General features: G+C 47.1%; 1 protein-coding gene across 2 annotated transcripts in view; it reads left to right on the forward strand.

The window, feature by feature from the left end:
* The first annotated feature begins 4,085 nt into the window (after positions 1-4,085).
* GTF3C1 (general transcription factor IIIC subunit 1) overlaps positions 4,086-26,496 on the forward strand; it is an 88,892-nt gene continuing 66,481 nt past the window's right edge. For both annotated transcript variants that reach the window (XM_038762374.1, XM_038762375.1), the window contains exons 1-6: positions 4,086-4,306; positions 13,334-13,543; positions 17,652-17,828; positions 20,370-20,513; positions 22,300-22,396; positions 25,149-25,272. In XM_038762374.1, the coding sequence (XP_038618302.1) occupies positions 4,086-4,306; positions 13,334-13,543; positions 17,652-17,828; positions 20,370-20,513; positions 22,300-22,396; positions 25,149-25,272 (973 nt within the window). The remainder of the gene's footprint in view (positions 4,307-13,333; positions 13,544-17,651; positions 17,829-20,369; positions 20,514-22,299; positions 22,397-25,148; positions 25,273-26,496) is intronic.

Genomic DNA, 26,496 nt, shown 5'->3' on the forward strand with positions numbered 1-26,496 from the left:
CGGGCCGGCCGCCTGGCCGGAAGTGGGCCGCAGAACTGTTTGCCGTTGCCCTTGGCGACCGCGGATGGACGGAAGTGACGTCAGCGCGCCGGGCGGGGCGCGGAGGAGGGCGGAGGGGAGGGCCGGAAGTGACGTCAGCGCGCCGGGAGGGCCGGCCGGCCGTCGGTCGCTGGGGTCCTCATGAGGAGGAGGAGGAGGAGAGCGGAGAGGAGGGATGGGCGGGCGCGCGCGCGCGCTGGGCCGGAAGTGACGTCAGAACGCCTCCCCTCCCTTTTTTTTCTTTCAATCGTATTTATTGAGCGCTTACTGTGTGCAGAGCACTGTACTAAGCGCTCGGGAAGTCCAAGTTGGCAACATCTTGAGAAACGGTCCCTACCCAACAGTGGGAGAAATCCTCATTCATTCATTCGTTCATTCATTCAATCAGTCGTATTTATTGAGCGTTTACTGGGTGCAGAGCACTGTACTGAGCGCTTGGGAAATATAGGTTGGCAACATATAGAGACAGCCCCTACCTAACAGTGGGAGAAGTGTTCATTGATTCAATTGTATTTATTGAGCGCTTACTGGGTGCAGAGCACTGTACTGAGCGCTTGGGAAGGACAAGTTGGCAACATCTTGAGAAACGGTCCCTACCCAACAGTGGGAGAAATGCTCATTCATTCGTTCATTCATTCAATCAATCGTATTTATTGAGCGCTTACTGTGTGCAGAGCACTGTACTGAGCGCTTGGGAAATACAGGTTGGCAACATATAGAGACGGTCCCCACCCAACAGTGGGAGAAATGTTCATTCCATCGTATTGAGCGCTTACTGGGTGCAGAGCACTGTACTAAGCGCTTGGGAAGTACAAGTTGGCAACATCTAGAGGCGGTACCTACCCAACAGTGGGAGAAATGTTCATTCATTCCATCGTATTTATTGAGCGCTTACTGGGTGCAGAAAACTGTACTAAGCGCTTGGGAAGTACAGGTTGGCAACATCTAGAGACGGTCCCTACCCAACAGTGGGGTCACAGTCTAGAAGGGGGAGACAGAGAATAGAACAAAACATCTTAACAGAATAAAATAACTACATAGGATATGTACAAGTAAAATGGAGTAAAGAGGGCGGAGGGGAGGGATGGACGTAAAAAATCTCCAGTGGCTATCAATCAATCTGCGCATCAGGCAGAAACTCGTCACCCTGGGCTTCAAGGCTGTCCATCCATCCCCTCGCCCCCTCCTCCCTCACCTCCCTTCTGTCCTTCTCCAGCCCAGCCCGCACCCTCCGCTCCTCTGCTGCCAATCTCCTCACCGTCCCTCGTTCTCGCCCGTCCCGCCATCGACCCCCGGCCCACGTCCTCCCCCTGGGCCGGAATGCCCTCCCTCTGCCCACCCGCCAAGCTCGCTCTCTTCCTCCCTTCAAGGCCCTGCTGAGAGCTCCCCTCCTCCAGGAGGCCTTCCCAGACTGAGCCCCTTCCCTCCTCTCCCCCTCGTCCCCCTCTCCATCCCCCCATCTTACCTCCTTCCCTTCCCCACAGCACCTGTATATATGTATATATGTTTGTACATATTTATTACTCTATTGATTTTACTTGTACATATTCTATTTATTTTCTTTTGTTAATATGTTTGGTTTTGTTCTCTGTCTCCCCCTTTTAGACTGTGAGCCCACTGTTGGGTAGGGACCGTCTCTAGATGTTGCCAACTTGTACTTCCCAAGCGCTTAGTACAGTGTTCTGCACACAGTAAGCGCTTAATACGATTGATGATGATGATGATGTACTAAGCGCTTGGGAAGTACAAGTTGGCAACATCTAGAGGCGGTACCTACCCAACAGTGGGAGAAATGTTCATTCATTCCATCGTATTTATTGAGCGCTTACTGGGTGCAGAGCACTGGACTAAGCGCTTGGGCAGCGCAGGTTGGCAACATCTAGAGACGGTCCCTACCCAACAGTGGGCTCACAGTGTAGAAGGGGGAGACAGAGAATAGAACAAAACATCTTAACAGAATAAAATAACTACTTAGAATATGTACAAGTAAAATAGAGTAAGGAGGGCGGAGGGGAGGGATGGACGTAACGGAGGCGCGCGCGGCGGGCGAGTGGCTGCCGGGGTCTTGTGGGGGTCCCCGAACTTGTGGGGGTCCCCGAGTGGAGGAGGGCGGGGATGGATCAATCAATCAATCGTATTTATTGAGTGCTTACTGTGTGCAGAGCACCGGACTAAGCGCTTGGGAAATACAGGTTGGCAACATATAGAGACAGTCCCTACCCAACAGTGGGCTCACAGTCTAGAAAGGGGAGACAGAGGACAAAACCAAACATACTAACAAAATAAATAGAATAGGTATGTACAAGTAAAATAAATAAATAGAGTAATAAATATGTACAAACATAGACATACAGGTGCTGTGGGGAAGGGAAGGAGGTAAGACGGGGGGGGGGATGGACAGGGGGACGAGGAGGAACAGTGGACTCACCAATAAATGCCATGATTATTATTATTATTCCAGACTCTGAGCCCACTTTCTAGACTGTGAGGCCACCCAACAGTGGGCTCACCAATAAATGCCATGATGATTATTATCATTATTCTAGACTGTGAGGCCACCCAACGGTGGGATCACCAATAAATGCCATGATGATGATTATTATTATTCTAGACTGTGAGGCCACCCAACAGTGGGCTCACCAATATATGCCATGATTATTATTATTACTCTAGACCGTGAGGCCACCCAACAGTGGGCTCACCAATAAACGCCATGATGATGATTATTATTATTCTAGACTGTGAGGCCACCCAACAGTGGGCTCAGCAATAAATGCCATTATGATTATTATTCTAGACTGTGAGCCCACCCAACAGTGGGCTCAGCAATAAATGCCGTTATCATTATTCTAGACTGTGAGCCCACCCAACAGTGGGCTCAACCAATAAATGCCATTATTATTATGATTATTATTCTAGACTGTGAGCCCACCCAACAGTGGGCTCACCAATAAATGCCATGATTATTATTATTCTAGACTGTGAGCCCACCCAACAGTGGGCTCACCAATAAACGCCATGATTATTATTATTATTCTAGACTGTGAGGCCACCCAACAGTGGGCTCACCAATAAACGCCATGATGATTATTATTATCATTCTAGACTGTGAGGCCACCCAACAGTGGGCTCACCAATAAACGCCATGATTATTATTATTATCATTCTAGACTGTGAGGCCACCCAACAGTGGGCTCACCAATAAACGCCATGATGATTATTATTATCATTCTAGACTGTGAGCCCACCCAACAGTGGGCTCACCAATAAACGCCATGATTATTATTATTATTCTAGACTGCGAGCCCACTTTCTAGACTGTGAGCCCACCCAACAGTGGGCTCACTAATAAATGCCATTATTATTATTATTCTAGACGGCGAGCCCACTTTCTACACTGTGAGCCCTCCCAACAGTGGGCTCAGGAATCAATCAATCAATCAATCGTATTTATTGAGCGCTTACTATGTGCAGAGCACTGTACTAAGCGCTTGGGAAGTACAAATTGGCATCACATAGAGACAGTCCCTACCCAACAGTGGGCTCACAGTCTAAAAATGCCATCATTATCCTTATTATTCTAGAGTGTGAGCCCACAGTTGGGTAGGGACCGTCTCCACATGCACTTCCCATATATATATGTATGTTTGTACCTATTTATTACTCTATTTATTTATTTCATTTGTACATATCTAGTCTATTTTTTTTTTGTTAGTATGTTTGGTTCTGTTGTCTGTCTCCCCCTTCTAGACTGTGAGCCCACTGTTGGGCAGGGACCGTCTCTATATGCTGCCAACTTGGGCTTCCCAAGCGCTTAGTACAGTGCTCTGCACACAGTAAGCGCTCACTAAATACGACTGAATGAATGAATGGTGGGTGGAGGCGCGCAGGCGCGCTCCGGTCCGGAAGTGACGTCGCCGGGCGGAGGGGAGGGCGTCCCGGAAGTGACGTCGCCGGGCGGAGGGGAGGGCGTCCCGGAAGTGACGCCGCCGGGCGGAGGGGGGCGTCCCGGAAGTGACGCGGGCGGCCCCCGAGGGGGAGCGGCGATGGACGCGCTGGAGGCGCTGCTGGACGAGGTGTCCCTGGAGGGCCTGGACGGGCTGTCGCTGTGCGGGCTGTGGCGGCGGCTGGAGTCCCGCGCGCCGCCCTTCCCGCTGCCGCTCGAGCCGCACACGCGGGAGTTCCTGTGGCGCGCGCTCGGCGCCCACCCGCACGTCCGCTTCTTCGCCCAGCCCGACGACCGGCCCCGCCTCCTCCTGCACGACCGGTCAGCCAACCGTGCGTGCGCGTGCGTGTGCGTGCGTCGGCGTGCGTGCGTGCGCGCGCACCCCCGTCCTCACGGCGTCGTCGTCGTGGGGGCGTCTACTACTGCCCCCTCACTACTCTAGTCATTTCGTCCGTGGTGGACGTTTCGCTTTCATTCCCTTGGTCATTCATTCACCTCATACCGTCGAGGGGGCATCTACTAATGCACACTTACTAGTCTATTCATTTTGTCCGTGGTGGATTCCGTTGGTCATTCATTCACCTCATACCGTCGAGGGGGCATCTACTAATGCACACTTATTAGTCTATTCATTTCGTCCGTGGTGGACGTTTCGCTTTCATTCCGTTTGTCATTCACCTCATACCGTCGAGGGGGCATCTACTAATGCCCACTTACTAGTCTATTCATTTTGTCCGTGGTGGACGTTTAGCTTTCATTCCGTTGGTCAGTCATTCACCTTATGCCGTCGAGGGGGCATCTACTAATGCCCACTTACTACTCTATTCATTTCGTCCGTGGTGGACGTTTAGCTTTAATTCCGTTTGTCATTCATTCATTCACCTCATATCGTCGTGGGGGCATCTACTAATGCACATTTACTACTCTATTCACTTTGTCCGTGGTGGACGTTTAGCTTTCATTCCGTTGATCATTCATTCACCTCATATCGCCGTGGGGGCATCTACTAATGCACACTTAGTAGTCTATTCATTTCGTCCGTGGTGGACGTTTAGCTTTCATTCCGTTGGTCATTCGTTCATTCACCTCATATCGTCGTGGGGGCATCTACTAATGCACATTTACTACTCTATTCACTTTGTCCGTGGTGGACGTTTAGCTTTCATTCAGTTGGTCAGTCATTCATTCACCTCATATCGTCGTGGGGGCATCTACTAATGCCCACTTACTACTCTATTCATTTCATCCGTGGTGGACGTTTAGCTTTCATTCCGTTTGTCATTCATTCACCTCATACCGTCGAGGGGGCATCTACTAATGCACCCTCACCACTCTATTCATTTCGCCCGTGGTGGACGTTTAGCTTTGATTCCGTTTGTCATTTATTCACCTCATACCGTCGAGGGGGCATCTACTAATGCACACTTACTACTCTATTCATTTCGTCCGTGGTGGACGTTTAGCTTTCATTCCGTTGGTCAGTCATTCACCTCATATCGCCGTGGGGGCATCTACTGATGCCCACTTACTACTCTATACATTTTGTCCGTGGTGGACATTTAGCTTTCATTCCGTTGGTCATTCGTTCATTCACCTCATACCGTCGAGGGGGCATCTACTAATGCCCTCTTACTACTCTATTCATTTTGTCCGTGGTGGACGTTTAGCTTTCATTCCGTTGGTCATTCATTCACCTCATACCGTCGAGGGGGCATCTATTAATGCCCACTTACTAGTCTATTCATTTCATCCGTGGTGGACGTTTAGCTTTCATTCCGTTGGTCATTCATTCATTCACCTCATATCGTCGTGGAGGCATCTGCTAATGCACATTTACTACTCTATTCACTTTGTCCGTGGTGGACGTTTAGCTTTCATTCCGTTGGTCATTCATTCACCTCATATCGCCGTGGGGGCATCTACTAATGCCCACTTATTAGTCTATTCATTTCGTCCGTGGTGGACGTTTAGCTTTCATTCAGTTGGTCATTCATTCATTCACCTCATATCGTCGTGGGGGCATCTACTAATGCCCACTTACTACTCTATTCATTTCGTCCGTGGTGGACGTTTAGCCTTCATTCCGTTTGTCAGTCATTCACCTCATACCGTCGTGGGGGCATCTACTGATGTCCACTTATTAGTCTATTCATTTCGTCCGTGGTGGACGTTTAGCTTTCATTCCGTTTGTCATTCATTCATTCACCTCATATCGTCGTGGGGGCATCTACTAATGCACATTTACTACTCTATTCACTTTGTCCGTGGTGGACGTTTAGCTTTCATTCCGTTGATCATTCATTCACCTCATATCGCCGTGGGGGCATCTACTAATGCCCACTTATTAGTCTATTCATTTCGTCCGTGGTGGACGTTTAGCTTTCATTCAGTTGGTCAGTCATTCATTCACCTCATATCGTCGTGGGGGCATCTACTAATGCCCACTTATTAGTCTATTCATTTCGTCCGTGGTGGACGTTTAGCTTTCATTCAGTTGGTCAGTCATTCATTCACCTCATATCGTCGTGGGGGCATCTACTAATGCACCCTTACTGCTCTATTCGTCCGTGGTGGACGTTTAGCTTTCATTCCATTGGCCATTCATTCACCTCATATCGTCGTGGGGGCATCTACTAATGCCCACTTACTACTCTATTCATTTTGTCCGTGGTGGACGTTTAGCTTTCATTCCGTTTGTCATTCATTCACCTCATACTGTCGAGGGGGCATCTACTAATGCCCACTTACTACTCTATTCATTTCGTCCGTGGTGGACGTTTAGCTTTCATTCCGTTTGTCATTCATTCACCTCATATCGTCATGGGGGCATCTACTAATGCCCACTTACTAGTCTATTCATTTCATCCGTGGTGGACGTTTAGCTTTCATTCCGTTTGTCATTCATTCACCTCATACTGTCGAGGGGGCATCTACTAATGCCCACTTACCAGTCTATTCATTTCGTCCGTGGTGGACGTTTAGCTTTCATTCCGTTGGTCATTCATTCATTCACCTCATATCGTCGTGGGGACATCTACTAATGCACACTTATGAGTCTATTCATTTCGTCCGTGATGGACGTTTAGCTTTCATTCTGTTGGTCATTCATTCATTCACCTCATATCGTCGTGAGGGCATCTACTAATGCACCCTCACCACTCTATTCATTTCGTCCGTGGTGGATGTTTAGCTTTCATTCCGTTGGTCATTCATTCATTCACCTCATACCGTCGTGGGGGCATCTACAAATGCCCACTTACTGCTCTATTCATTTTGTCCGTGGTGGACGTTTAGCTTTCATTCCGTTTGTCATTCATTCGTTCACCTCATACCGTCGAGGGGGCATCTACTAATGCACACTTACTACTCTATTCATTTCATCCATGGTGGACGTTTAGCTTTGATTCCGTTTGTCAGTCATTCACCTCATATCGCCGTGGGGGCATCTACTAATGCTCACTTATTAGTCTATTCATTTCATCTGTGGTGGACGTTTAGCTTTCATTCCGTTGGTCATTCATTCATTCACCTCATATCGTCGTGGGGGCATCTACTGATGCCCACTTGCTAGTCTATTCATTTCGTCCGTTTTGGACGTTTAGCTTTCATTCCGTTGGTCATTCATTCATTCACCTCATATCGTCGTGGGGGCATCTACTGATGCCCACTTACTAGTCTATTCATTTCGCCTGTGGTGGACGTTTAGCTCTCATTCCGTTGGTCATTCATTCATTCACCTCATATTGTCGTGGGGGCATCTACTGATGCCCACTTACTAGTCTATTCATTTCATCCGTGGTGGACATTTAGCTTTCATTCCGTTTGTCATTCATTCACCTCATATCATTGTGGGGGCATCTACTAATGCACACTTACTAGTCTATTCATTTCGTCCGTGGTGGACGTTTAGCTTTCATTCCGTTTGTCATTCATTCACCTCATACCGTCGAGGGGGCATCTACTAACGCCCCCTTACTACTGTATTCATTTTGTCCGTGGTGGACGTTTAGCTTTCATTCCGTTGGTCATTCATTCATTCACCTCATACCGTCGAGGGGGCATCTACTAATGCACACTTACTAGTCTATTCATTTCGTCCGTGGTGGACGTTTAGCTTTCATTCCGTTGGTCATTCATTCACCTCATATCGTCGTGGGGGCATCTACTAATGCACACTTACTAGTCTATTCATTTCGTCCGTGGTGGACGTTTAGCTTTCATTCCGTTTGTCATTCATTCACCTCATACCGTCGAGGGGGCATCTACTAATGCCCCCTTACTGCTCTATTCATTTTGTCCGTGGTGGACGTTTAGCTTTCATTCCGTTGGTCATTCATTCATTCACCTCATACCGTCGTGGGGGCATCTACGAATGCCCACTTACTGCTGTATTCATTTTGTCCGTGGTGGACGTTTAGCTTTCATTCCGTTGGTCATTCATTCATTCACCTCATTTCGTCGTGGGGGCATCTACTGATGCCCACTTACTAGTCTATTCATTTCGTCCGTGGTGGACGTTTAGCTTTCATTCCGTTGGTCATTCATTCACCTCATACCGTCGTGGGGGCATCTACTAATGCACACTTACTAGTCTATTCATTTCGTCCGTGGTGGACGTTTAGCTTTCATTCCATTGGTCATTCATTCACCTCATACCGTCGAGGGGGCATCTACTAATGCACCCTCACTACTCTATTCATTTTGTCCGTGGCGGACGTTTAGCATTGATTCCATTTGTCATTCATTCACCTCATACCGTCGAGGGGGCATCTACTAATGCACACTTACTAGTCTATTCATTTCGTCCGTGGTGGACGTTTAGCTTTCATTCCGTTGGTCAGTCATTCACCTCATACCGTCGAGGGGGCATCTACTGATGCCCACTTACTAGTCTATTCATTTCGTCCGTGGTGGACGTTTAGCTTTCATTCCGTTGGTCATTCATTCATTCACCTCATATGGTCGTGGGGGTATCTGCTAATGCACACTTACTAGTCTGTTCATTTCGTCCGCGGTGGACGTTTAGCTTTCATTCCGTTTGTCATTCATTCACCTCATACCGTCGAGGGGGCATCTACTAATGCCCCCTTACTACTCTATTCATTTAGTCCGTGGTGGACGTTTAGCTTTCATTCCGTTGTTCATTCATTCATTCACCTCAGACCATCGAGGGGGCATCTACTAATGCCCGCTTACTAGTCTATTCATTTCGTCCGTGGTGGACGTTTAGCTTTCATTCCGTTGGTCATTCATTCATTCACCTCATACCGTCGTGGGGGCATCTACTAATGCACCCTTACTACTCTATTCATTTCGTCCGTGGTGGACGTTTAGCTTTCATTCCGTTTGTCAGTCATTCACCTCATATGGTCGTGGGGGCATCTACTAATGCACCCTTACTACTCTATTCATTTTGTCAGTGGTGGACGTTTAGCGTTAATAATTCCATTTGTCATTGTCAGTCATTCACCTCGTATCGTCGTGGGGGCATTTACTAATGCACCCTTAGTACTCTATTCATTTTGTCGCTGGTGGACGTTTAGCTTTAATTCCATTTGTCATTCAGTCATTATTCTATATCGTCGTGGGGGCATCTACTAACGCGCCCTTACTAGTCTATTCATTTTGTCGCTGGTGGACATTTAGCATTAATTCCGGTTGTCATTCATTCATTCTATATCGTCGTGGGGGCATCTAGTAATGCACACTTACCACTCTATGCATTTTGTCAGTGGTGGACGTTTAGCTTTAATTCCGTTTGTCATTCGTTCACCTCATATTGTCAAGGGGGCATCTACTGATGCACACGTACTGCTCTATTCATTTTTTGTCAGTGGTGGACGTTTAGCTTTTTAATTCCGTTTGTCATTCAGTCAGTCATTCACCTCATATGGTCGAGGGGGCATCTACTAATACACACTTACTACTCTATTTTGCCAGTGGTGGACATTTAGCTTTAATTCCGTTTGCCATTCATTCATTTTTCTATATCGTCATGGGGGCATCTACTAATGCACATTTATTATTCATTTTGTCAGTGGTGGGCATTTAGCTTTAATTCCGTTTGTCATTCATTCACCTCATTTCGTCTGGGGGCATCTACTAATGCGCACTTACTATATTCATTTTGTCAGTGGTAGACGTTTAGCTCTAATTCCGTTTGTCATTCATTCATTCACCTCATATTGTCGTGGGGGCATCTACTAATGCACACTTACTACTCTATTCATTTTGTCAGTGGTGGAGGTTTAGCTTTAATTCCGTTTGTCATTCATTCATTCCATCGTATTGATTGAACGCTTACTGTGTGCAGAGCACTGGACTAAGTGCATGGGAAGTACAGGTTGGCCACAGATAGAGACGGTCCTTACCCAGCAGCGGGCTCCCAGTCTAGAAGGGGGAGACGGACAACAAGACAAAACATATTAACAAAATAAAATAGAATAGTAACTATGTACAAGTAAAATAATTAGAGTACTAAATCTGTGCAAACATGTATACAGGTGCTTTGGGGAGGGGAAGGAGGTAGGGCGGGGGGGGATGGGGAGGGGGAGAGGAAGGAGGGGGCTCAGTCTCCTGGAGGAGGTGAGCTCTCAGTAGGGCTTTGAAGGGAGGAAGAGAGCTAGCTTGGCGGAGAAGCAGTGTGGCTCAGTGGAAAGAGCCCGGGCTTGGGATTCAGAGGTCATGGATTCAAATCCCGGCTCCACCAACTGTCAGCTGTGTGACTTTGTGCAAGTCACTTCACTTCTCTGGGCCTCAGTTCCCTTATCTGGAAAATGGGGGTGAAGACTGTGACACCCCCCCCCCCCCCCACTATCCCACAGCCCTGGATCACTGTCCGCCTCCTTCGCTCTTATGCTTGAGCTGCTGAACGCTGCTGGCGAAAGTCTAAACACCAAGCCAACCTCGTTCACTTCAAGTTTATCCTTTCCTGCCTTAACTCTGCCTTCTCCTCTGCCAGACGAAACTATTTCTCCTCCCTTATTGACACCCATGCCCGTCATCTCCGTCAGCTCTTCCATACATTTAACTCCCTTCTCAGGCCCCCAGTTCCTCCCCCTCCTCCTTCCCTCACCCCCCAACGATCTGGCCTCCTACTTCATTAGTAAAATTAACTCCATCAGGTCTGAGCTCCACAACATCGCCAAGATCCGCCCTTTCCTCTCCATCCAAACCGCTACCTTTCTGGTTCAGTCTCTCATCCTGTCCTGTGTGGATCACCGCATCAGCCTCCTCTCTGATGTCCCATCCTCCTGTCTCTCCCCGCTTCAGTCTATACTTCACGCTGCTGCCCGAATTGCTGTGCAGAAACACTGGGCATGTTACTCCCCTCCTCAAAAATCTCCAGGGGCTATCAGTCAACCAACGCGTCAGGCAAAAACTCCTCACTCTCGGCTTCAAGGCTGTCCATCCCCTCGCCCCCTCCTACCTCACCTCCCTTCTCTCCTTTTACAGCCCAGCCTGCACCCTCCGCTCCTCTGCCACCGCTAACCTCCTCACTGTGCCTCGTTCTTGCCTGTCCCACCGTCGACCCCTGGCCCACGTCCTCCCCCTGGCCTGGAGTGCCCTCCCTCCATACGTCCACTGAACTAGCTCTCTTCCTCCCTTCAAAGTCCTAATGAGAGCTCACCTCCTCCAGGAGGTCTTCCCGGACTGAGCCCCCTTTTTCCTCTCCTCCTCCCCTCCCCATCGCCCCCCCACCCTATCACCTTCCCCTCCCCACAACCTTGCATATATTTGTACATATTTATTACTTTATTTTACTTGTACATATTTACTACTGTGGTTTACTAATGGTGTGCATATAGCTATCTATTTATCCCAGCAGTTTTGACACCTGTCTACTTGTTTTGTTGTCTGTCTCCCCCTTCTAGACCGTGAGCCCGTTGTCGTTGGGTAGGGACCGTCTCTATAGGTTGCCGACTTGTACTTCCCAAGTGCTTAGTACAGTGCTCTGCACAGAGTAAGCGCTCAATAAATACGATTGAATGAGTGAATGAAGTGTAGGTGGGACATCCAAGAAGCGGTGTCCTGAAGGCAAGAGGAAATATGAGCTGAGGGAGAGGGAGAGAGAGAAAGATCTATATCTATCTATCTATCTATCTATCTATCTATCTATCTATCTATCTATCTATCAATCTATCAATATCTATATATAGATATATGTAGATATAGATATGTAGACCTCTATCTATAGATATAGATATCTATCTACTTATCTATAGATAGCTATAGATATCTATATGTGTAGATATCTATCTATAGATATCTATATGTGTAGATATCTATCTACCTATTTATAGATAGCTGTAGATATCTATATAGATAGCTATAGATAGTTATCTACACATATAGATATCTATAGCTATCTATAGATAAGTAGATAGATATCTATATAGATAGATGTCTACATATCTATCAATATCTATATATAGATATATTTAGATATAGATATGTAGACATCTATCTATAGATATAGGTATCTGTCTACTTATCTATAGATAGCTATAGATATCTATATGTGTAGATATCTATAGATATCTATAGATACAGATATCTATCTACCTATTTATAGATAGCTATAGATATCTATATAGATATCTATAGATATAAATATTTATCTGTTATATGTTATAGATATCTATATAGACATCTATAGATATAGATCTATCTATCTATCTATCTATCAATCATCTATCTAATCTGTCTATCCCGAAGATGTAGATTTGGGTATCGTCTGCATAGAGGTGGTAGTTGAAGCCGTGGGAGCAAATGAGTTCTTCAAGGGAGTGGGTGTAGATGGAGAAGAGAAGGGGACTCAGAACTGAGCCTTGAGAGACCTCCCACAGTAAGGGGGTGGAAAGCAGAGGAGGAGCCCGCAAAGGGGACTGAAAATGAGTGGCCGGAGAAATAGAAGGAGAACCAGGAGAGGCTAGTGTCAGTGAAGCTAAGGTTGGAATAATGTTTCCAGGAGAAGGGGGTGGCCACACTATTGAAGGTGGCTGAGAGGTCTTAGAACAGAGACTGCCAGATTTGGCCAGAAGGAAGTCATCGGTGACCTGATGGGATTATCTGCAGTAAAATAATGAAGTGGATGTTCATCACCTGGAGACTTTCTGGTTTCTTGTGTCTCCCCTAGTGCTTAGTACAGTGCTTGGCACATTGTAAGCACTTCAAAATATCGTTATATACTGATTATTATTACAGCACAAGACTTAATCCTGCTGCCGCAGAAAAATTATCTGTATGCGCACCTGTGATCTCTTCGGGAATTTGTCCGTTGAAAATCGCTTAGAAGGTCGGATAACAGGACCCAAGTAGTTTGTGATGTCTGTGTTTTCATTTTAGGTACGAAGAAATAGATTTGGAGACGGGAATCCTAGAGTCAAGGCGTGACCCAGGCTCTTTGGAGGATGCTTACCCCATTCGTATGATATTAGACCATAAGGATGGCATACAGGGTTCTTGCCAATATTTTAATGAGAGAGTAGACATTACTGATCAAATAAGAACAGCATCTCTGCAGCCTACCTGTACCCTCACTGAAGCTTTTAACAGGTAAGATTTCAGGGCACCCGATTATTTGAAAACAGAGTCCAGAATGTAAAAGGCCGTAGGACCACAACCGCTATAAAGCGCATGAGTTATCGAAGGATGTCTCTGTTTAAAAAACAACCCTATTTGGCAGGTGTTTAGAGTCCAATTAACTTCTGCCCTTTGAAATCGTTTGTTTGGCTTAGCTCTTTAGAGCGTTATTCATTAGCTAGAGTGGTATACAGTTCATTAGGCTGGTGAAAGTTCACCACCAATTAAACCTTCTTAGCTTTTAAAAGAATTAAGTTCCAGATTGCGTCGTCGTGGGATTTATATCGGCATGCAGGGTCTGTGGCACCGTAATGGGGACTAGGATTGTAGATCTAAATTATAAACTCTTTGAGGGCTGGGATTGTGTACACCAACTCTTGTATTGTACTCTTCCAGGCGCAGAGTACAGTGCTCTGCACACAGTCAGCGCTGAATAAATACCATTGACTGATAGGATCCATTCCTGTCAGTTAAACAGGCCAGGAAATGGAACCTTCCTCTCTGTTCTCACTTCTTAGGTCATTCAGCCAAATTCCCTTCGAGCGTGATCCCGAGTCAGTCAGCCAAATAAATGGGGCGGGATGATTCCCCATCCGCTGGCTGACAGACTCGGTTTACAAATTTTCCACAGCCCCAGTGATTCTTGGTCCCATTTAGGTCAATTAATCAATAGTCTAGTCCACATTGTGGAAGACGGCAATGGTAAACCAATTCCCTATTTTTATCAAGAAAGCTCTGGATACACACGTCAGAATGAGGCGAAGGTAGGATGCTGTGGAGAAAGGGAGTCCGGGTGGTGGCTGTGAATCGGAAACGATTTGACAGCGATTGACCGGCCGACCGCTACACGTTGAATTTAGCAGAGCATAAAAACGGCCATTACGGGTCAAACCAATCTGTCTTTATCCTGTTTCTCACCAAAGCAGCAGGGTGTTAGGAGGAGAATAGTTTCCTTCCTCAACAACCATCTTCATTGTTAGAGATGTATCAAAAACTATCTATTGTCGTTTCCATCTAGTAACTTGCTTTGCACCTTTCAGGGGTAAATTTAACCTTGCCCTTTTGGAACTTTTAGGTATCTGTGTCCTGCTCATCTTGCTGTGGTAACCAATTCCATGTTTCCCATTTCAGGGGTAAATTTAACCTTGCCATTTTGGAACTTTTAGGTATTTGTGCCCTGCTCATCTTGCTGTGGTAACCAATTCCATGTTTCCCATTTCAGGGGTAAATTTAACCTTGCCATTTTGGAATTTTTAGGTATTTGTGTCCTGCTCATCTTGCTGTGGTAACCAATTCCATGTTTCCCTTCTATTATCAGTCAATCACTGGTATTTATCGAGTGCCTATTGTGTCCAGAGCACTGTACTAGCCGCTTGGGAAAATACAATGCGACAGAGTGATAGAAGTGATCCTTGCCCACAAGGAGTGGCTGAGTGCCTAGTGAATAATAATAATAATGGTGGCATTTATTAAGTGCTTACTATGTGCAAGGCACTGTTCTAAGCGCTGGGAAGTTTACGAGGTGATCAGGTTGTCCCACAGGGGGCTCACAGTCTTAATCCCCATTTTACAGATGAGGGAACTGAGGCCCAGAGAAGTGAAGTGACTTGCCCAAAGTCACACAGCTGACAATTGGCGGAGCTGGGATATGAACCCATGACCTCCGACTCCAGAGCCCGGGCTCTTTCCACTGGGCCACGCTGCATGGGCTTCGGAGTCAGAAGGACTTGGGTTCTAATCCTGCATCCCCCACTTGTTTGCTGTATGCTCTTGGGCAAGTCACATAACTGCTGTGTGCCTCAGTTACCGCATCAGTAAAATCAGGATTATGACCGGGAACCCCATGAAGGTCACGGATTATGGCCAATCTTATCTCGTATCTACCCCAGCGCTTAATACAATACCTGATACGTAGAAAGTGCTTAACAAATACCTTTTTTTTTTTAAAAAAAGGAGCTTAACATTTCTTTTGAATTTGCCACCTTCTGCTCTTTGATTCTGATGATCTGGGATTTGGAGAAAAACAATTCTGTCTCTGCCCTGCCCTCTCCTTCATAAGCACTTAGTACAGCGCTTAGAACAGTGCTTTGCACATAGTAAGTGCTTAACAAATACCATCATTATTATTATTATCATTATTACAGTGTTCTGCACACAGTAAGCGCTCAATAAATACATTGAATGAGTGAATGAATGAATGACTTTGTTAACTTTAATCATTTCTCAGTCTTCGCCTTTTGTGTTCATCCCGATGAAGAAGCTTCTCCGTCCTCCTGATTATTTTGGCTGCCCTTCCTCTTTACCTTCTCCAGTTCTCTTCTATTCTTTAGTGTTCTTCCTGTGAATACGGCACACAACATCCCAGTTGCAGGTGGACACGGGTTTTGTGTCGTAGAAAACCCTATGTGTCTCGTTTTGTTTCTCTTCCCTTTCCAGCGTTCTTTTAACCTTTTATCTGCGCTTGTAATAATAATTGCGGCATTTGTTGAGCGCACGCTGTGGGTCAAGCAGTGTTTTAAGTGCTGAGGAAGAAACAAGATAATCGGGACAGGCACAGTCCCTGCCCCACACAGGGCTCACAGTCTGGGAGGGAGAGCAGGCATCGAATCCCCATTTTACAGATGAGGTAAATGAGGCACGGAGAAGTTGAGTGACCTCCCGAAAGTCAGCCGGGATGGAGCCGGGATTAGAACTCAGGTCCTCTGGCTCCCAGGCCCGAGGTCTTTCCATTAGGTCGCACTGTTCTCCATTGGACCACACAGGGTGGCACCTTTTCTCCCTTTAGCAAGGTTCGGTGTGTTATTGGTTAAGAAAAATTGAAAAAGATTGAAGTATTTTTGAATCGGCATGATCCGGTTAAGAATGAGTATGGTATTTGAAGAGTTTCCTCCGTCAACTCACTGTAACACTCTGCTGTAATTTCTCTGGTTGTTTCTGGATTTCAGGTGGGGGAAGAAAATGGTCATTGTTGCCTCGGACCACCCAGAGTGGCACCTTTTCTCCCTTTAGGGGGGTTCGGTGTAAGTGTTGTTGGTTAAGAAAAATTGAAAAGGATTGAAGTATTTTTGAATCAGCGTGATCTGGTTAAGAATGATTATGGTATTTGAAGAGTTTCCTCAGTCAACTCACTGTAACACTCTGCTGTTATTTCCCTGGTTGTTTCTGGATTTCAGGTGGGGGAAGAAAATGGTCACTGTTGCCTCGGACCACCCAGAGTGGCACCTTTTCTCCCTTTAGCAGGGTTCGGTGTAAGTGTTGTTGGTTAAGAAAAATTGAAAAGCATTGAAGTATTTTTGAATCAGAATGATCCGGTTAAGAATGACTATGGTATTTGAAGAGTTTCCTCAGTCAACTCACTGTAACACTCTGCTGTAATTACTCTGGTTGTTTCTGGATTTCAGGTGGGGGAAGAAAATGGTCATTGTTGCCTCGGACCACCCAGAGTGGCACCTTTTCTCCCTTTAGCAAGGTTCGGTGTAAGTGTTGTTGGTTAAGAAAAATTGAAAAGGATTGAAGTATTTTTGAATCGGCGTGATCCGGTTAAGAATGATTATGGTATTTGTAGAGTTCCCTCAGTCAACTCACTGTAACACTCTGCTGTTATTTCTCTGGTTGTTTCTGGATTTCAGGTGGGGGAAGAAAATGGTCACTGTTGCCTCGGACCACCCAGAGCGGCACCTTTTCTCCCTTTAGCAGGGTTCGGTGTAAGTGTTGTTGGTTAAGAAAAATTGAAAAGCATTGAAGTATTTTTGAATCAGAATGATCCGGTTAAGAATGATTATGGTATTTGAAGAGTTTCCTCCGTCAACTCACTGTAACCGTCTGCTGTAATTACTCTGGTTGTTTCTGGATTTCAGGTGGGGGAAGAAAATGGTCATTGTTGCCTCGGACCACCCAGAGTGGCACCTTTTCTCCCTTTAGCAGGGTTCGGTGTAAGTGTTGTTGGTTAAGAAAAATTGAAAAGGATTGAAGTATTTTTGAATCGGCATGATTCGGTTAAGAGTGATTATGGTATTTGTAGAGTTCCCTCAGTCAACTCACTGTAACACTCTGCTGTTATTTCTCTGTTTCTGGATTTCAGATGGGGGAAGAAAATGGTCATTGTTGCCTCACAGGAGATGCGATACAGGGCTCTGATAGGATTGGAAGGGGATCCCGATCTAAAGCTACCAGACTTTTCCTACTGCATTTTGGAGCGGTTAGGCCGAGCAAGGTGGCAAGGAGAACTTCAGAGGGACCTTCACAATGGCGCTTTCAAGTAAGGAAGAAGACTCCCTGGCCCAAATCCACCGCCAGTCTTGAGTTTTCCAATTTCCCAGTTGGACCTCCTGAAATCAGTTAGATCCAGATTCAGGAATTTCCTCGCCTCAGCTCAGTCCTGCGGTACTTGGAGGCGGGAAGCGCGGTGCTGTCTTTCGGCCGGGACGTTAACGACCTCCCGCGTTCCTGGTATCGATCGCGTGCCCATTCAGGTGGCTACTCTAGTCACTTGTATTCCTTATAAAAAAATTTGTCCCGTGTAAATACAGGATCGGCATCGCCCTTATTGCTCTTGGAGTTCCACTGGATTTGTGTTTTCTTTTAGTGGTAAACAAAGGTGGAGTGTTATTGGGCAACTTTGGAACTAGTTTTGGTGACGAGGGGATGTGCGCACCCCCCGGGTTCTTTGTCTCATTCAGAGTGGGCTGGGGGTGGGGGAAGGAGGGCTGAAAGCTTGGTCAAACAGGATAGGTGACCTCATGACCACCCGCAGCGTTGGGGTTTTAATGTGGAAATCCCTACTTTCCCCGAGAAGCCCCGGAGAATTCAGTTCAGCCTCCGCACTATGGGGCCAGGAACTGGGAATCCCCAAAAGTTTAAGGGTGCAGAAAGAGAAGAGCAGGGAATCGACCAGTTGCTTCCCAGGGTTGAGCCTGAATTTGGGTGAAGTCAACTTTGGATCGTATCATCATCATCAATCGTATTTTTTGAGCGCTTACTGTGTGCAGAGCACCGTACTAAGCGCTTGGGAAGTACAAATTGGCAACATATAGAGACAGTCCCTACCCAACAGTGGGCTCACAGTCTAAAAGGGGGAGACAGAGAACAAAACCAAACATACTAACAAAATAAAATAAATAGAATAGATATGTACAAGTAAAACAAATAAATAAATAGAGTAATAAATATGTACAAACATATATCCATATATACAGGTGCTGTGGGGAAGGGAAGGAGGTAAGATGGGGGATGGAGAGGGGGACGAGGGGAAGAGGAAGGAAGGGGCTCAGCCTGGGAAGGCCTCCTGGAGGAGGTGAGCTCTCAGTAGGGCCTTGAAGGGAGGAAGAGAGCTAGCTTGGCGGATGGGCAGAGGGAGGGCATTCCAGGCCCGGGGGATGACATGGTACCAGGTCCGGGACAGGGTGGGATTGCAGACGGCGGCGGTGGGACGGACCATGGAACCGGCGTCTCGCTGAGCTACTCGAACCGGCCTGAGTTCTTGGCGGGCTGGGGCTCGACTCTTTTTCAGGCGGCCCCTTCATCACTCGTGATCCTGTGGTGTGGTTCGGGAGTAGCTTGGGACTGCGGTAAGGTGTAGGACCCTGGAATGCAAATGGCGCCAGCAGTGGAATTTAGTTTGAGTTTTCTCCGGGGGCTAGCGTAGCTCCAGGGCTCATTCAAGCCCCAGCAGGGTTATTATAGACTTGGGAGGGTGTTGCAGGAATGTGTTGCCGACTTGTACTTCCCAAGCGCTTAGTCCAGTGCTCTGCACACAGTAAAATCTCCAGTGGCTACCAATCAATCTGCGCATCAGGCAGAAACTCCTCACCCTGGGCTTCAAGGCTGTCCATCCATCCCCTCGCTCCCTCCTACCTCACCTCCCTTCTGTCCTTCTCCAGCCCAGCCCGCACCCTCCGCTCCTCCGCCGCTAATCTCCTCACCGTACCTCGTTCTCGCCTGTCCCACCGTCGACCCCCGGCCCACGTCATCCCCCGGGCCTGGAATGCCCTCCCTCTGCCCATCCGCCAAGCTAGCTCTCTTCCTCCCTTCAAGGCCCTACTGAGAGCTCACCTCCTCCAGGAGGCCTTCCCAGACTGAGCCCCTTCCTTCCTCTCCCCCTCGTCCCCCTCTCCATCCCCCCATCTTACCTCCTTCCCTTCCCCACAGCACCTGTATATATGTATATATGTTTGTACATATTTATTACGCTATTTTACTTGTACATATCTATTCTATTTTATTTTGTTAGTATGTTTGGTTTTGTTCTCTGTCTCCCCCTTCTAGACTGTGAGCCCACTGTTGGGTAGGGACTGTCTCTATATGTTGCCAAATTGTACTTCCCAGGCGCTTAGTCCAGTGCTCTGCACACAGTAAGCGCTCAATAAATACGATTGATGATGGTTGATGATGATGAGTAAGCGCTCAATAAATACGATTGATTGATTGATTGAATCCGGGCTGGACCAGAACCTCTAGAGCCCATTGGGACTCTGGGGAGGGAAATTCTGGCACTGCCCCAACCATATGAGGGGCCCAAATCTGGCCCCAAGGTTCATCCTTTCCTCTACTCCACTGGAGCCTGCAGCCCAGTGGATTTAGGCTGCTCTAAATCTCTGGTGGACCCGCGGGTTCCCCCAAAGACCCTGGGTGGTTCAGGGCCCGAGGGGTTTGGCAGGTGCTTGGATGCCCCCCTTGTACTTACATCTCAGTTAAAGCCTGCAAATGGGCTTCCGGGTGAACGTTGACGCTAACCTTCGGGAAGAAAGAGGTCGTCTAGGAACGGTGACGGACTCGGCGATCTCGCTTTCCTCCTCCGTAGGGTCGACGCTGGGAAGCTGCACTATCACAGAAAAGTACTGATCAAAAACAGGCTGATCACAATGCAGTCGCATGTGATACGCCTCCCGACTGGGGCTCAGCAGCACTCCATTCTCCTGCTTTTGAACCGGTTTCACGTTGACAGGTATGGCGTGTGTGTGTTAACGAGGATGTTTCCTGACGGAAAATGGTGCTTCTCAAACTCGCGGTCCCTGCCTTTTACGCTTGTCTTATCCTGTTCCCCCTAGCGATGCCATGGACGCGTCTTTCCCAGAACGCTCCTTGTATGCGTTGGGCCAAAAACTCTCCAGGGTTACGATTCCCCGGCCCGTGGCTGGCCAAAGAAAACACTTGTCAGCAAGAGGCTCTTCCCTTGGGCTCTCCTCTACTCATCCCCTGGCATGGCCTGGTGGAAATACAGGCCCAATTTATTTATTTATATCACGTCTCTCTCCCCCTCTAGACTGTAAGCTCATTGTGGACAGGGAATGTGTCTGTTTATTGGTGTAGCGTACTCTCCCAAGTGCTTAGTACAGTGCTGTGCACACAGTAAACGCTCAATAAATATGAATGACTGACCTGGATTCTGGTCCCAGCTCTTGTCTGCTTCGTGACTTTGGGCCAGTCATTTCACGTCTCTGTGCCTCCGTTACCTCATCTGTAAAATGGGAATTAAGTCCGTGAGCCCCACGAGGGACAGATCGTGTCCAATCTGCTTGTCCTGTAGTGCCTGCCACGCAGTAAGCGCTTGACAAGTACCATTAAAAAATTAAAATGAATTACAGACTGAGGAAATAGCAAAGTGTAAAGGTATTTATATAGTGCAGAAGAGCGTAGACGACACAGAGGGGAGGATGTAGGGTAGAGAAACGAAGGGTTAGTTAGGGAAGGCATCTTGGAGGAAATATAATTTTAGTCAGGCTCTTTTCAAGGTTTCAGGGCTTAAAGAACAAGGGGGTGGGAGCATCCGAATCCATGACTTTTAGACTGTGAGCCCACTGTTGGGTAGGGACTGTCTCTATATGTTGCCAACTTGTACTTCCCAAGCGCTTAGTACAGTGCTCTGCACACAGTAAGCGCTCAATAAATACGATTGATGATGTTGATAATGACAGAGAAGCAGCGTGGCTCAGTGGAAAGAGCCCGGGCTTGGGAGTCAGAGGTCATGGGTTCAAATCCCGGCTCCGCTGCTTGTCAGCTGTGTGATTTTGGGCAAGTCACTTAACTTCTCTGCGCCTCAGTTACCTCATTTGTAAAATGGATTAAAATGGTAAGCCCCACATGGGACAGCCTGATCACTCTGTTTCCTCCCCAGCGCTTGGAACAGTGCTCTGCACATAGTAAGCGCTTCACAAATATCAAAATTGAGAAGCAGCGTGGCTCAGTGGAAAGAGCCCGGGCTGGGGAGTCCCAGGTCATGGGTTCGAATCCCGGCTCTGCCACTTGACAGCCGTGTGACCTTGGGCAAGTCACTTGGCTTCTCTGTGCCTCAGTGACCTCATCTGTAAAATGGGGATGAAGACTGTGAGCCCCGCCCCACGTGGGACAACCTGATTACACTGTATCTACCCCAGCGCTCAGAACAGTGCCTGGCACATAGTAAGTGCTTAACAAATGCCATCATTATTATTGTAACTTCCACCCTGGACCTTGTCCCACCTGCAAGTTTCAAAGGTAATGAGTTCGTCGATCACCTGGGAAATGATGACATGAAGCATTATTGATGCGCAAGGGTTTGTTGGAACGATATGAAGAGCGATACAGGGGATACGGTCCTTTATTTTTCCTTTTGGAATATTGGTATACCAACCAGGTGAACGAGCTCCTTATAGGTGGTAAAGAGGTAAATTTTGGAACAGAGATATTTTAAAGTGCAAATAATCTGTGACCGTGGAGTTGAAAAATGTGCCTTTGCCTTGGTTTTGTTGTAGGAGGAGTAAATATGACATCTTAATGGAGAAGTTGACCACCCTGCTGAGCACTAGAACTCATCAGATGGATACCCTAGGAGCCCTGCGGGAAGAACTGGTGAGATGCTGGACTTCACCTCTACTTAATTATTGGGCCGAGAATGCTAGGCCTGGAAACCTCTTTTCTGTCTGAAAAATCAGCGACTGACAGGTTGCAATCCGAAGATCGCACGCTGTGCCAGTGTAGAACTGGAGGAAATAATGGAGTTAAAAGGACTCTTTTGTCTTGGTGTTCATTGATGCGGAGAGGCTTGGGACTGCCAAAGGAAAACAAAGCTTTAAATTTGGGTCGGACAGTCAAACTTGAAACTTTAAAGGTTGAACCCGAAGCTAGTCAGTTAAGTCTGAACGATGGCTAAATCTAGGTTCAGCGATAAATGGCTTTCAGTCTAAAATGCAATGCACCCAGATTGGTTTTGCCTGCCTGCTTTGTGTTGGGATTGTAGACTGTAAGCCTGTTGGGGGCAGGGAAAGTGTCTAATATTTGGTTAGTACAGTCCTCTGTAGTCAGTCGTATTGAGCGCTTACTGTGTGCAGAACACCGTACTTAGTGCTTGGGAGAGTCCAATATAGCAGATACATTCTTGTGGGCAGGAAACCAACTCTATTATACTGTAATCTCCCAAGTGCTGAGTTCAGTGCTTTGCACACACTAAGTGTATAATAAATTTGATCGATTGCTTGTTTGAAGGAGAGAGGTCAGGGCTCTCTGTGGGCAGGGAAAGTGTCCGTTATATTGTTATGTTGTACTCTCCCAAGTGCTTAGTATGGTACTCTGCGCACAGTGAACACCCAGTGAATACGATTAATTGTAGGTCTGGGAATCATCTGTGTAGAGGTGAGAGTTGACACTGAGAGAGCAAACGAGTTCTCTAAGGGATTAGCTGTAAATGGAGAATAGAAGGATATTCAGAACTGGGCCTTGAGGGACTCCCAGAGTTAGGGGTGAGAGACTGAGGAGGAGCGACCAGAGATACGGCAGGAGAATCGTGAGAAGGCAGGGTCAGTGATGCTAAGCATAGCTACGGTTTCTGGGAGAAGGAAGCGGTCCACGTTGTTAAAGGCAGCTGAGAGGTCAAGGAGGATAAAATGGAGCAGAGGCCATTGGATGTGGCGAAAAGAAGGTCGTCGGTGACCTTAGAGAGGACAGTTTCTATGGATTGACGGGATCAGAAGCCAGATTGAAGGGGGTCGAAGAGAGGAAGGGGAGATTTGACACCCGTCTACATGTTTCGTTTCGTTGTCTGTCTCCCCCTTCTAGACTCTGAGCCCGTTGTTGGGTAGGGACCGTCTCTATATGTCGCCGACTTGTACTTCCCAAGCGCTTAGTACAGTGCTCTGCACACAGTAAGCGCTCAATAAATACGATTGAATGAATGAATGAATACATTCCCTGCCCACAACGATCTTACAGTCTACTCTGAACTCAGTAAGCGCTCAGTAAATACGATTGACTGAGTGACCGATTGCAGAGTTGTGGAGGTTGCTACAGAGCCCAGCCCAGGGCAAGGCAGGGCTTCGCCTCTCAGCTTCCTCCATCAGCCCTGGGCTGGGCCCTGCCTGCTATTCCCGGAGCCCCGGCGGTCAAGAACTAGGGCTGTGAACTACCTCCTGACCGTTTGTCGCTACTCTACTTCGTTGCTAGACTGTAAGCTTATTGTGGGCAGCGAATGTGCCCGTTCTATTGTTATATCATACTCCCCCAAGTGCCTTTTGGACTGTGAGCCCCTTTTAGACTGTGAGCCCACTGTTGGGTAGGGACTGTCTCTATATGTTCCCAACTTGTACTTCCCAAGCGCTTAGTACAGTGCTGTGCACACAGTAAGCGCTCAGTAAATACGATTGATGATGGTAAGTGCTGTACACGCAGTAAGCACTCAAAAGACACAATCGACCGACTGATTTTTTCAAATTCCCGTGTTTATTTGCAGCACCTCAGCAGACTGAGCCCTGCCTTTTCCTCTGCTCCTCCTCCCCATCACCCCCACTCCCTCCCTCTGCCCTACCCCTTCCCCTCCCCACAGCACTTGTGTATATTTGTACATATTTATTATTCTATTTATTTTATTAATGATGTGTCTATAGCTATAATTTTGTTTATCTGTTCTGATGGTATTGACACCTGTCTACATGTTTTGTTTTGTTGTCTGTCTCCCCCTTCTAGACTGTGAGCCCGTTGTTGGGTAAGGACCGTCTCTACATATTCAGTTCAATTCAATTCAGTTGTATTTTTTGAGCGCTTACTGTGTGCAGAGCACTATACTAAGCGCTTGGGAAGTACAAGTTGGCAACATAACATAACTTGTACTTCCCAAGTGCTTAGTGCAGTGCTGTGCACACAGTAAGCGCTCAATAAATACGATTGATTGATTGATATATGTTGCCGATTTGTACTTCCCAAGCGCTTAGTACAGTGCTCTGCACACAGTAAGCGCTCAATAAATACGATTGATTGATATATGTTGCCAATTTGTACTTCCCAAGCGCTTAGTACAGTGCTCTGCGCACAGTAAGCGCTCAATAAATACGACTGAATGAATGAGTGAACACCTCCTAACGTACTTGATGCAGTGACTTTCAATACCGTGAATTATACTTGTTTTGTAAAGCCCCCTCTACTTACAAATCGGTATCCCCACTGTTGGGTAGGGACTGTCTCTATATGTTGCCAATTTGTACCTCCCAAGCGCTTAGTACAGTGCTCTGCACATAGTAAGCGCTCAATAAATACGATTGATGATGATGATGATGGTCATTTTAATTGCTAAAAGAGTTGAGCTTCTCTTGCTTTCTGATTTATGTTTCCGCAGGGTCTCTGTGAAAGAACATTTAAGCGCCTGTATCAGTACATGCTTAACGCCAGCCTGGCCAAAGTGGTGTCTATCCCACTGCAAGACGTTCATCCTGATGGGGGACCATGCAAGACAAAGAAGGGTAACCATAGAAACGGGGGGTTTCCATCCGACTCCGGTGTCTTTTTTGCTTGGAGGAAACGATCTGCTTACGCTCCGACTAGGTTTCGGTTCAGGTTTTGAACGCCACTGACCAGATGATAGAAAACAATTTTAGTCAGGGTTTATAACCTCCCTGCGTGAATCCAGCGTCTCGCTTTGGGCTTCCAAACAAACCAACGGGAATGTCCTTTCTAGCATTCAAGACCCGCGTTAGAGCCGTGGGTCGTGACGAGAGATGAGTGAAAGGAGTCAACAGCAGTAGTTTTAGTCTGAGCTTCGGGGACGTACAGTATTCCTGGTGAATGAAAGTATTCCTGAGCCCAACAAAGAAGAGGGTACAGGGACCTACCTCATTTGTTAGTCCTTAAGATAGGAAAGAATAGAATAAAGCTCAGTAGCCGCTGTTTCATTTCTAAATCTTGGTGTACGCCAGTTTGTAATAATAATAATGATAATTTTGGTATTTGTTAAGCACTTACTATGTGCCGAGCACTGTTCTAAGCGCTGGGGGAGGTACAAGGTGATCAGGTTGTCCCACGTGGGGCTCCCAGTCTTAATCCCTATTTTCCAGATGAGGGAACTGAGGCACAGAGAAGTGAAGTGACTTGCCAAAAGTCACACAGCTGGTAAGCGGCGGAGGCGGGATTAGAACCCATGACCCCTGACTCCCAAGCCCGCGCTTTTTCCCCTGAGCCACGCTGCTTCTCTCGTGCTGTCTGTAGTGCTCTCCGTAGGCAGGGCCAGGTTAAATCCCCTCTGTGGGCCTGGGACTAATGAGTTTTTCACAACAGAGCCCCCTTTTTCCTCTCCTCCTCCCCATCCCCCCCCGCCCTACCTCCTTCCCCTCCCCACAGCACCTGTAGATAGGTTTGTACTGATTTATTACTCTATTAATTTTACTTGTCCATATTTACTATTCTATTTATTGTGTTAATGGTGTGCATCTAGCTTTATTTCTATTTATTGTGATGACTTGGCACCTGTCCACATGTTTTGTTTTGTTGTCCGTCTCCCCCGTCTAGACTGTGAGCCCGTTGTTGGGTAGGGGCTGTCTCTATGGGTTGCCGACTTGTACTTCCCAAGCGCTTAGTCCAGTGCTCTGCACCCAGTAAGCGCTCAATAAATACGATTGAATGAATGAATCACGTGGTGCGATTACACCCTGATGCAGTCGACGGCTTTGAAGCGGTCAGCCTGGCATAAC

This window comes from Tachyglossus aculeatus, chromosome 21, assembly GCF_015852505.1.
Source record: "Tachyglossus aculeatus isolate mTacAcu1 chromosome 21, mTacAcu1.pri, whole genome shotgun sequence".
Taxonomy (NCBI): domain Eukaryota; kingdom Metazoa; phylum Chordata; class Mammalia; order Monotremata; family Tachyglossidae; genus Tachyglossus; species Tachyglossus aculeatus.